Source organism: Scardinius erythrophthalmus (assembly GCF_964197995.2).
Source record: "Scardinius erythrophthalmus genome assembly, chromosome: 6".
Classification (NCBI taxonomy): Eukaryota; Metazoa; Chordata; class Actinopteri; order Cypriniformes; family Leuciscidae; genus Scardinius; species Scardinius erythrophthalmus.
Genome location: NC_138226.1, coordinates 22,347,516 through 22,359,478, shown reverse-complemented (window position 1 = coordinate 22,359,478; position 11,963 = coordinate 22,347,516). Strand labels below are relative to the sequence as shown.

The 11,963-nt window shown below is 45.0% G+C and overlaps 1 protein-coding gene across 1 annotated transcript; it reads left to right on the top strand.

Moving 5' to 3' along the window:
• Window positions 1-9,326: 9,326 nt before the first annotated feature.
• Window positions 9,327-11,362, top strand: kctd12.1 (potassium channel tetramerisation domain containing 12.1). Its single transcript, XM_081369210.1, has one exon. It carries the CDS (start codon window positions 9,366-9,368, stop codon window positions 10,230-10,232), a length of 867 nt encoding a protein of 288 aa, XP_081225336.1. The 5' UTR covers window positions 9,327-9,365; the 3' UTR covers window positions 10,233-11,362.
• The last annotated feature ends 601 nt before the right edge of the window (window positions 11,363-11,963 follow it).

Here is an 11,963-nt window from a genome sequence, read left to right as displayed (position 1 = left end):
ACGGACCTTTCCCTTCGCACGACCAAGACAGCAGCCCAAGCGATCGGACGATCCATGGCTTCGCTGACCGTCATCGAGCGCCACCTTTGGTTAACTCTCGCCGATATGGGGGAACAAGAGCGATCCGTCTTCCTGAACGCCCCGCTCTCGCCTACTGGTCTCTTCGGCCCGGCAGTGAGCGGCCTCGTGGACCGTTTTTCTGAGGTACAGAAAGCGTCACAGGCCATGAACCTCTTCCTGCCCCGCCGCTCGAGCTCCGCTGCAGGCCGCTCTAGCCAGCCTCCTGCACGCAGCTCCGCACAGCGGCCGTCTCGACCCCCAGACTCTAAGCAGCGCCAGCGCGGCCGCCCCAGGTCCCGCTCCACCAGCCAGCACAGGCCGCCGCCCCCGCGTGGGCCTCGGCCTAAGGTAACGCTGAAGCCCGAGCCTGCTAAGTCCTCCTAGCACCCGTCGGGAGGAAAAGACGGGCGGCTCCCGCCGCGGCCGGACCACCGTCGAAACTAAGATGTATCCCTCTGCCAGTCCCCTTGTCAAAGGCTACTGCAGTAGTGCCCACAGCAGCCAACGAGCCAGTTTCGCAACTCTCTCGCCTGCACACAAACGCCGTTTTTACGGCGACCCAGATAAATCGAATAAAGAGCGTAATGTCTGGTCAGACGGCTCACGCCGTCAGTGTTATGAGTGTAGTAAACATGCCCACTTCCCAGTGCTCATCACTACACACAAGCACAAATTCCCCTGTGTACCCCACAGAGTGCACTCACATAAGGCGCGCTACGGCCGCTCGAGTGATAACTGTAGGTCACGTGCCCACACTTCAGTGCTCACACCTACACAGTGCTCGCTCTGTCCCACACGCTTGGGTAACGGAACATTCTGCCACTGGCCGCGTGTTAATACAGAGCCCTGTGCCCGCTACACAGCACGCACACTCTCAGCTAAACATGTACGAGCCAGCCACCGGCTGTGTGTTAATAAAGAGCCCTGTGCCCGCTACACAGCACGCACACTCTCAACTAAACATGCACGAGCCAGCCACCGACGGTGTGCTAATAAAGAGCCCTGTGCCCGCTACACAGCGCGCGCACCCTCATGTAAACACGCACAAGTCAGCCACCGGCTGTGTAATAATAAAGAGCTCTGTGCCCGCTTTACAGCACGCACACTCTCCGATAAACATCCACGAGCCCGCCCCGCTTCTGCGCCGCGAGCCGTCTCACAAAGCGCTCTCTCACAGCGCTGTTCAGCCGGCTGCCGCCATCTGCGAACCCCCGTCCCCCCTCACTGCCACTGCGCGATTCGCGCTTACACCGCCACAGATTCCCCGTCCCGCGCTGCGCGACGAGCGAGAGTCAGAGGCGATTCGACCCCTAGCTATGAGTGCGAATGCATGGAAAGCTATCCAGGGTGTGTCGAAGTGGGTACTGAACACAGTGATAAAGGGCTATTCGCTTCAATTCGCTCGCCGCCCTCCGCGCTATCGCGCTCGGGCCGAGACTACAGTGAAAGCGGATGCAGCGCATCTGCTTCACACAGAAATAGCGAATTTGCTGCGCAAAGGGGCGATAGAACGGGTTCTCCCTCCGGGTTCCGAGGCAGGCGTATACAGCCGCTATTTCCTCGTACCCAAGAAGGGCGGAGCACTCAGACCTATATTGGATCTGAGATATTTGAACAAAACGCTTATGAAACGGCCGTTCAAAATGCTCACAACCAGTCAAATCCTCGCGCAGATTCGCCCGGGGGACTGGTTCATATCTCTCGACCTGAAAGACGCGTACTTTCAGATTCAGATTATACCCCGTCACAGGCCATTCTTGAGATTCGCCTTCGACGGCCAGGTATATCAGTACACTGTCCTGCCGTTCGGCCTATCCCTGGCACCCCGTACATTTACGAAGTGCATGGATGCGGCTCTCGCACCCCTGAGATCGAGGGGAATGCGAATCCTGAACTATCTGGACGATTGGCTGATTATAGCGCACTCGGCGGAGGAACTAGTTTCCCACAGAGAAGCGCTTCTCGGTCACCTGCAAAGCTTGGGTCTTTCCGTGAACTGGGACAAGAGCTCTTTAGCCCCCAGCCAGTCTATCACTTTTCTGGGTATAGACCTGGACTCGGCGGCAATGACAGCCAGACTGTCCGCACAGCGCGCGCGCTGTGTTCGACACCTCGCCGCCTCCTTTCAGGAGGGAAAAGTTTTTCCATTGAAAACTTTTCAGAGGTTGCTGGGCCACATGGCATCAGCAGCAGCTGTCCTGCAGCTGGGTTTACTCCGAATGCGTCCGCTTCAACGCTGGCTAAAAACGGAAACGCCCCGCAAAGCATGGATTTCAGGCCGTACTCCAATCAGAGTGACTCAGCGCTGTGTTACAGCCCTGCAGCCCTGGCTGACGGCCGAATGGTATCAGCGGGGAGTGTCGATGGGAACCATCGCACACCGCAAAGTGATCTCGACAGACGCGTCCAACATGGGTTGGGGAGCGACTCACGAAGGCAGTCCGATTTGCGGCCCGTGGTCGAATACGGAGAAAGACCTTCACATAAACTGTCTAGAGATGCTGGCGGTCGAGAGAGCGTTGAAGCACTTTCTACCGCTTATACGGGGACACCATGTGCTAGTTCGCTCGGACAACATGTCAGTGGTGTCGTACGTGAACCGCCAGGGTGGAATCAAATCCAGAACCCTGTGCGCGCTCGCAGAGCGCCTCCTATCCTGGGCTCAGGGCCCGTTGCGCTCCCTAAGGGCAGCTCATGTACCCGGTCGTTTGAACGACGGCCCGGACAGACTGTCCAGGGACAACGTTCCCCCAGGGGAATGGTCTCTACACCGCCAGACGATACAGACGCCTTGGCGTCGTTTCGGCGAAGCGAAAATCGACCTCTTCGCCACGAGCGAGAACGCTCAGTGCCAGAGGTTCTTCTCGAAACGGGAAGACGCGCTGGCCCAGTCCTGGCCCAGCGCCCCGCTGTACGCGTTCCCACCGATCTCGATGCTAACTCAAGTGCTAGCGAGGATCAGGAGTTTGAACTGCGCAGTGCTCCTCATAGCCCCGCGTTGGGAAAACCAACCATGGTTCCCCGAGCTAATGAGACTGGCAGACACAGCCCCATGGCCGATTCCGGTGAGGAGAGATCTCCTCTCTCAAGCCCGAGGCTCGATTCTGCATCCCCATCCAGAGCACTGGTCTCTGCATGCGTGGATAATCAACGATTACTCGTTGGCTTGCCAGAAGGGGTAATTAACACGATCACGCAGTCCAGAGCCCCCTCGACGAGGCGGCTCTATGCGTCTAAATGGTCAGTGTTTAATAAGTGGTGTGTGAATAAGGGTTCTAATGCTCGAACCTGTGGAGTTCCACAGGTTCTGAAATTTCTCCAAGAGATGTTGGACGCGGGCAGGTCCCCCTCCACGCTCAAGGTTTATGTCGCGGCCATAGCAGCGTTCGCTGAGTCGGCGCGCGGCCGTGCACTGGGCAGAAATGAACTCATTACCCGCTTTCTACGCGGGGCCAGGAGAATGAACCCTCCACGGCCCCCGACGGTTCCTATTTGGGACCTGTCCCTGGTCCTGGAGTCCTTAAAAGCGCATCCCTTTGAGCCTTTGGACTCAGTGGAGTTGAAATACTTGACGCTTAAGACCGTTTTTCTGCTAGCTCTGGCTTCAGTTAAACGTGTGGGAGATTTACACGCGCTGTCCATCAGCGCGTCGTGCCTCGAGTTTGGACCTAACGACTCGTTAGCCATTCTCAAACCGAAGCACGGCTATGTCCCCAAAGTGTTAGGCACTCCCTTCAGGACTCAGGTCGTTACCCTATCGGCTCTGCCGTCCTCCAGCAGTGAGGAAGGGGTCAACTGCCTTTGCCCGGTCAGGGCGTTAAGGTGTTATGTGACGCGCTCTGCAGCCTTCAGGTTCTCAGAGCAGCTTTTCGTTTCGTTTGGCGGGCGCACCAAGGGTCGCGCCGCTTCGAAACAGACACTGTCCAGATGGATAGTAGACGCTATTGCAGCAGCTTATGCGTCAAAAGACCTGCAATGTCCGTTAGGCATACGGGCTCATTCCACCAGAGGCATGGCCTCATCGTGGGCATGGTCCAGTGGGATTTCCATTGATGACATTTGTAAGGCGGCGGGCTGGGCGTCCCCCTCCACATTTGTTAGGTTTTATAACCTGGAAGTTCCCGCTATGCAGGCTAAACTTCTGTCAGTCTAGTCGTGATTCGTGTCCTGCCCAAGGGTCAGGCTGTATTTCCGATTAGCTTGTCTGTTGAGCTGCACGCTCAGGGTATCAGTTAACATGAACCGGCAGTGCCGTTCTGTGTTTTTTCCCTATGTGTGCTTATGAACATGTGTTGGCCCGCACCGCTGGCCACCTGTTAATCACCTCTATGTTTTTCTATGAGTCATATGTGATTGTTAGGCTCGCACGGCGTGGACAAAGGGTTCCCGCTGCGTAAGCAGAGCTTACGCAATACGAGAGAACCTCTCGTAAGAGAACGATACTTGGTTACTCACGTAACCTCGGTTCTCTCTAGAGAGGGAACGAGTATTGCGTTCCCTGACCGTGCTGAGCCTATCGCTCGCGTCGCTTCAGTCGACAGAAAACAGAGAATATAGCCTACGAGCCTTCCTTATATACGCTCTGACGCCGCCCATTCTGGCGGGCTATGACGCGCAAGGTCGTGCGCGCCCTCATTGGGCGTGACGTCACGCCAGGCTCACTGGTAGGCTTAAGCAGTTGCCGCGCGGCAGCCAATGAGCGCGCAGTATGCCGCTCTAGCTCAGCTGCCTGCAGCCGCACTGCGTTGACAATATATGAAATTAAGGATAATTTTTGGTTTCAGTATCTCGAGAAAAGAAGGCTTTTCCGCTGCGTAAGCAGAGCTTACGCAATACTCGTTCCCTCTCTAGAGAGAACCGAGGTTACGTGAGTAACCAAGTATCGTTTTACACTCACGGTCTTCCAGGCCAAGTGCATCCAAACACTGGCGCCTAATTTCCAAGTCTGCTGGAAAGCTATGCAGTCCAGCAGTGCTGTCGCAACCAGCAACAGTACACCTACCCAGGGGCGTAGCAACCGGGGGGGACGGGGGGGACACGTCCCCCTCACTTTTAGAAACCGGTGATTCTGTCCCCCGCATTTTTTTTTTTTCGGACAAATGCCCTGATTAAAACAATTTTTAATATAAAAATAAAAAATAACCAGGCAATCACCGAAAACGTGAGGAATGGATGATTCTGTTTCATTTGATGTAAGTGGCGATTGATAGCCTATAGCAGGCAGACGTCGATTCAACGTTGATTCTTAGTTGTAAAGGTTAGTATCAATCATCAATCAAATTTCAACGTTGGATCAATCTTTACTATTTATTACGTTGAAAATAAAACATTGATTCAATGTTGAAATGCGGTTGAATGGCGTGTCTGACGTTGATTCAACGTTAATTCGATGAGCAAAGTGATGTTGTTTCAATGTCAGGAGAGACGTCGTTTCCATGTTGGTTCAATGTCAGTTTGCTATCTGTCTAACTATAGTTGATAATAATATAGGCCTAATGTGCGCTGTCGAGGCTCGTGAAGTTATAACATTTTAGAAACAATATAGCCTAGTTAAGAAACAATATATAGCCTAAGGCTACACACGACCAGCTGTTTTCCTGAATGCCATCAAGATTGAAACCGTGACTGGTTTCATAACAGTTCAATAAACAAACAGTTAAAATTAACTTACATTAATTTTACTTGATGTACTCAAAAATGTACTCACTTACATTTTAGTCGCAATGACTGTTTTTGCTCTGTTTCATCAGCGAAAATAGTCCCAAACAAAGATCACAGCAGAACGCGCATCTCACAGCAACACTCGTTGCATTACTGAATGATTCAGCGTTTTGAACAAATCGGTTGAGTCAAAGATTCAATTACCCATTCATAAACTGCCTCATTCTGAATAAATCAGCCGTTTGAACGAATCGTTTGAATGAATGACTCAATGACTCGCTCATTAAGACGGTTGCCTGCCGCCTCCTACTGGCGGTTTAGTTTCATAAAGTATCATTCTTTTCAACATTCCTTATTTGTATATTCAAAAATATTTAAAATAATCTAATTTAATACAGTTATAATTTTTCAATGTAAATTATTTAATTTGATTGGTAACAGCCTAGTGTCTTATTATTTTAATTGAATATATTGATCAAATTTAAGAATTTAAAATGAAAGATGGAGCATAAAATTAGGGGGGAAATGCCTTTATAAAAGGTACAAAAAAAAATTGTATTTTCAAACAGTGATGTAATGAAACATTGACAATTTAAGTTTGAAGGGAGTAAAGCCTCTGTTAAGGCTATAAGGAAATAATTTTGCCAAAAGAAGAACTTTTATTTTAAATAAATGTTCATTTTAAATCAGCCTACTTCAGTGTGATATGTTACCATAATTTGAATAATTTGATACCAGAATTTGAATAATTGTAATGTGATGATCAGATGCAGATATCTAAATCAGAGAATATCATCGGGCGGTTTGTGGGTGGATTATTTATTTTTAACAGTGGATTCAGGTGACTCAAAGTGCACCAGATTAATGAATTTATCTTTAAAATGTACAAAATTTTCTTCCGGGGGGGCATGCCCCCCGGACCGCCCTAGAGGTTACAAGCTCCACCAACAAAAATAATGTGGGAAACACATTAGGGTATGATGATCTACAAAAAAATTACACATTTAATTATCTTATTATTAAACATTATTAGGATTTTACCACCTCCGCCTCGTTTTGAGCCAGGAAAATGAACATCACCTTTGGGTCACGTCCTATGGTCACATACAGCTTTTGTCCCCCCCACTTTTATAATGGCTGCTACGCCCCTGCACCTACCACTGTACTAAATACAGATAAATCTACGCTAGCTCATCCAAGGGCGTGGTGAGCTCGTACCAAGGGAGGGCGTGGTGAGCTGGAACCAGCCTACGTCACGCAGTACCGCTTTCGTCACGCAGTACCGCAACATCCAATAGGAAAATTCAACTGCAGTAGCCACCGTTCAACCTGAAGAGGGCAGCACTCAGACGTTTTTACACCATATATTGTAGAATTAAAACACTTTATACCCAAATGTCAAAAAAGTTACTCGAATCAATGAACAGCATTAATAAAGCCCCATTCTTATAGATCATTAACTAAAAAAAGTTGGTTTAGGGTTTAGTTACCCTTTAATATAAACAGAATTTTTTTTTTTTTTCAAAATGTCGTCTTTTTTTTTGTGCTGGGTGAATGATCCCTTTAAGGGCAAACAGAACAATGTCTTGCCTTTTGTCTTAATGCATAAAGATAGGCCCATATTAAAACACAATCAGACATTTTAAATAAAACTCAGAAAAAAAGGACAACTTAGTGTATATTTTTATTATTTTCTCACCTAATGCAACCACAAAACAACGCTGTGGTAACCCACAACACAAAGCTTCTGATGTTTTGTAGATGTGTTTTGTTTAGTGTTTTATAATTTTAGATTTTCAGTACAGTTTGTTTCAATTTTAATTTTAGAAAAGCTTTGTTTGAAAAATGTTAATAAAACATTGTTATATTCTGTGTTCATCCATTAAGAAGGAACTGAATGCATTTTGACAGGAAAAGAAATATAGAGTCAGATTTCAGAACTTTCAAAATCTGTGATTTTTCATGATTAAATATTTTAAATAGACTGACAGCACTCATTTTTGTTTATTATGCAAGTTTTGATTATTGATGCACAAATAAGCACATTACAGAGCATCTGTAAATAAGCTCCGCTTTATGAAGTCCAGATTATTCTGATAGTATTTTACTGTTTAAATAGTAATTGTTGTACAGTCAACATTTGAAGTGGATCAAAACCTTTCATCAAAGTTATACATGAATTTTGAACAATAGCTGTTCTTGTCTTAGGACAACTTTGATGAACTTTTTTGATCCACTTCAAATGTTGACTACTGTATTTAAATAATTTTCAATGTTTTAATTGACTATTTATGTGATCATGTGCCTTGCAATTTTAGAATATATTTTTTCATGTTTACCAAACACTAAAAATGGTTATAATATAATATAATATAATATAGAATTTGATTGGTTGAACGTTATTACAGGCGGAAGAAAGAAAGCAGCCTTGTTGTACACCTTTACTAATATTAAACCACTCTGTGTTACTTTTGTTCTGTTTGAACGGTTGATCAATCCATCAGTGACTTCCTCATATTTTTATCTTCATCTATTTTCACCTAATTTCATCCATTAGGTGGTTTGTTTTCGTATGGCATCTCAGTACCAGTGGCGCAGCTCTCAGCATCATTGATGCACACAAGCCCTCACAGTATACATCAATCTGCAAACTGTGTGAGGGACCCTAACCTACCCTAACCTAACTGGTCAAAAGCAATATCAACCAAGACCTCAAAACATCATAACAACCATGTGAGCAAAACATGAAAACCCACTCAGAAGAGTCCAGTGACCACATAAAAAAGGTTAACAACCACACAGAAAACCTTGGCAAATGCATGTCAATGCACAGGAAATAAAACACCCAAAATAACCTGACATCCACGTAGCGAAGCGTTAAAAATATGGAACCTCATATAAACGCACTGACAATCACCAAAACATCATAACAACCACAACAATGTACAAAATAAAACTTACTCTACAAACTATAAACTTACTGTACAAAATAAAACTTACTCTACAAAATATAAAATTAGGCGACTCTATAAACTCTACATTAGGCTACTCTAAATGCAGTATAGCCTAGACTATTTACATAGGTTGTGCATTGTGATACTCCGGGCTCCATGTGACACTGTGATGGGTCAGACAGATTTAATAGTTTTGACAAACCAGTGGAAACATAATGACTGACTTCACATTTTATCAGCCAATTTTCTTCTAGTTTAGTGTCAACTGAGTGCTTGTGGAGAAGAATGAGTACCATAATTTAGACTTTCTACCACTAGATGCCACTACCACTCCTTTGTCTTGAAGGGCATGGAAGAAAATGCAATTTAATTCATTATAAGACCGTTGTGTGTGAGAAGATTCGTTTTACCATATTCCTTTGCTTTTCCTAATTGTATTATTTACATTTAAGTGTAAGTTATTTGTCTTAAACGTTTTGTTTCATTTTGATAAGAGACATCAACTAAGAGTCAGTGTAGCATCTCACTGACAGCAGGAGGCACGACATTTTGCCAATGAAGCGTTAACATCAGCCGTATTCTCTCCCCTCCCACAACATATTTAAACAAGCATCTGCCCTTATCTTGAGTCTTTGGGAAACCCGTAGCACACACTCGCGAATAACTGTCATCTTCAGTTGAAGAGACGTTATGGCTTTGGCAGATCCCGAGTGTGCAATATCAAACGGCGCGGATTCCAGGTCCCCGTTTTCTGACATTATTGAACTAAATGTAGGAGGACAAGTGTATGTGACACGACATACGACTTTAATAGCCGTACCGGATTCTCTCCTGTGGGACATGTTTAGTAAGAAGACACCGACAGAACTGGCACGGGACAGCAAAGGTCGTTTTTTTCTGGACAGGGACGGCTTTCTTTTCCGCTACATTTTAGACTATCTACGGGATCTACATCTGGTTCTGCCTGACTATTTTCCAGAAAAGAGCAGATTACAGCGAGAAGCTGAGTTTTTTCAGCTGCGGGACCTGTTCAAGCTCTTGTGTCCCAAAATGAGTAAAGACAACTCCATCACCGATGAGATCTGCCAGAGTGACTCGGAGGAGCCGAGCGCAAGCGCGACTCCGTGGGTCAGACCCGACACCTCTCGCACGCTGTCCGTCGCCAGCACCGCTCATTCTCCTTCCCTGGAGTCCAAAAAGTCGGGCTACATCACAGTCGGTTACCGGGGCTCCTATACAATCGGAAGAGACATACAAACAGACGCCAAATTCAGGCGGGTCGCGAGGATCACGGTGTGCGGGAAAACGTCTCTGGCTAAGGAGGTGTTCGGAGACACTTTGAACGAAAGCAGAGACCCGGATCGACCTCTGGAGAGGTACACATCACGCTATTATCTGAAATATAATTTTCTCGAGCAGGCGTTTGACAAACTGTCAGAGTTTGGCTTCCATATGGTCGCGTGCAGCTCCACTGGCACGTGCGCTTATTCCAGCAGTGACCCGAACGAGGACAAAATCTGGACAAGCTACACAGAGTATGTTTTCTGTCGCGAATGAGCCTAAATGTGTTGCATTTAATTGTGTGTGTGTGTGTGTGTGTGTGTGTGTGTGTGTGTGTGTGTAGGCATTCCACTACAAGAGTAAAGTTTCATCCGTCTTTTTTAGAGGTGCAAACTTGTATAGGAGTTTGCCTCATTCACACCAGGCAATTGTCTCGTTTTTTTGCATCATCATTGTATCGGCTGTTTACTTTAAGTATTTTAAAGCATATTACATATGTAAATAAGAACTAACGAACGCAGAATAACTAGGCCTAGCTATCATTACACTTCCCTTTGTAGTTTAATTTGGTTTGCAGATAAAGTCGTTTTTTCTTACATCCAGATTTTAGGGCCTATTTGTAAAAAGTCTCAGATGTGTATATGCTACTTGCTATTCTTTATGCATGTATTTTAAATAAACACGTAAAATATTGCTTCATTCAACATGGCACAGAGACCACATTTGTAAGTTATAAGATTTTGATGAATGTTCATTTGGTAGGCCTATTATACTTCCATGGGTCAATGACAGTTCCACTTTCAGGAAAAGTCGATTACTCAGTCATTAGGCAACAATCTGGAAAAACTCAGACAGATTACTTTGTGTTCATCAGATCAGGTAGATCTCAGTGACACTTTCCCTTAATAAGTTTAGCTTTATCTTTTCACTGTAAATAAATAATCCACTAAAACGGAAAGTGTAGTTGAATTGCTGCCTTAATTTTTTTTTTTTTTTTTTTTTTTAGTAAAATTAAAGTGGTGCCAAAGTTGCCTGCAGTGATATTTTGCACTTTTTTTGACCAGTTTGAATTTCATTAAGTTTTAAGGAAATAGAGTGGAACCTCTTAAAATAAAAAGAAGAAAAAGAAATTTGTAATAAATTCAATGAAACAAATAAATTACAACATTTTCTTAAAAGTGAGGCTTAAAATTGTATAGCATAACTGGATTGTATTCAATTTTGTACACCTTTTTTGTTTGGGCGAAGAGTGGGAATAGTTTGGGGGTTTGTGTGTGTGTCTAAAGTTTAAGGTTTCTATGTCTATATTACGACAGAGTGTTTCCTTTTATTCCAACATTGTAAACATCCTCTGTCTGTAGTCTGTTCAAAGAGTCAATCATTTAATAAATTATAATCTGTCATAATCTTTCAGCCTTAGTCAGATTTTTGTCTGTTTCCATTGTGTCTTGTGCAGCTCTAAAGGCTGGAGGGCTAAACAAGAACATGTCTAACCAGCTGCTGAACAACCCTCTTCTGTTTTTACTCTTCTGTTTGGTGCAAATGCATCCCATGCTTTAAGTGCATTCTATTTTTAAAATACCTTTTTGTGGCATGGATATAGAAGTGGAATCACTGAAAAAAAAAATGAAATGGAATGTTAAAATTCTTTTAGCAATAACACACAACATTAATCGTTCATTTTTGCAGAACTTTATCTAAACTCTTCAAGCAGTGATAGAGATTCAGGGAGAAAACGAATTACTTGGAAATAACTGGGATTAAGAAATCAGTCCTTGAGTTTGCTTTTTGGATGGAGTATTATTAACTGTGCTCCCAAAAGGTTTGGGGGTCAGCCAGATTATTTCAGTGGCCTAATCATGGATCATTGCCAGTTCTAATGAATACATTAATTGTACCAATGTACAATAGTTCCCTTTCTGTTTTTTTGTGACACAAATGTTCTTGAAATGCAGATGGCGCAGCTGTGCACAAATATAGGTGGCATTATCATTTCGAGTGTAAATA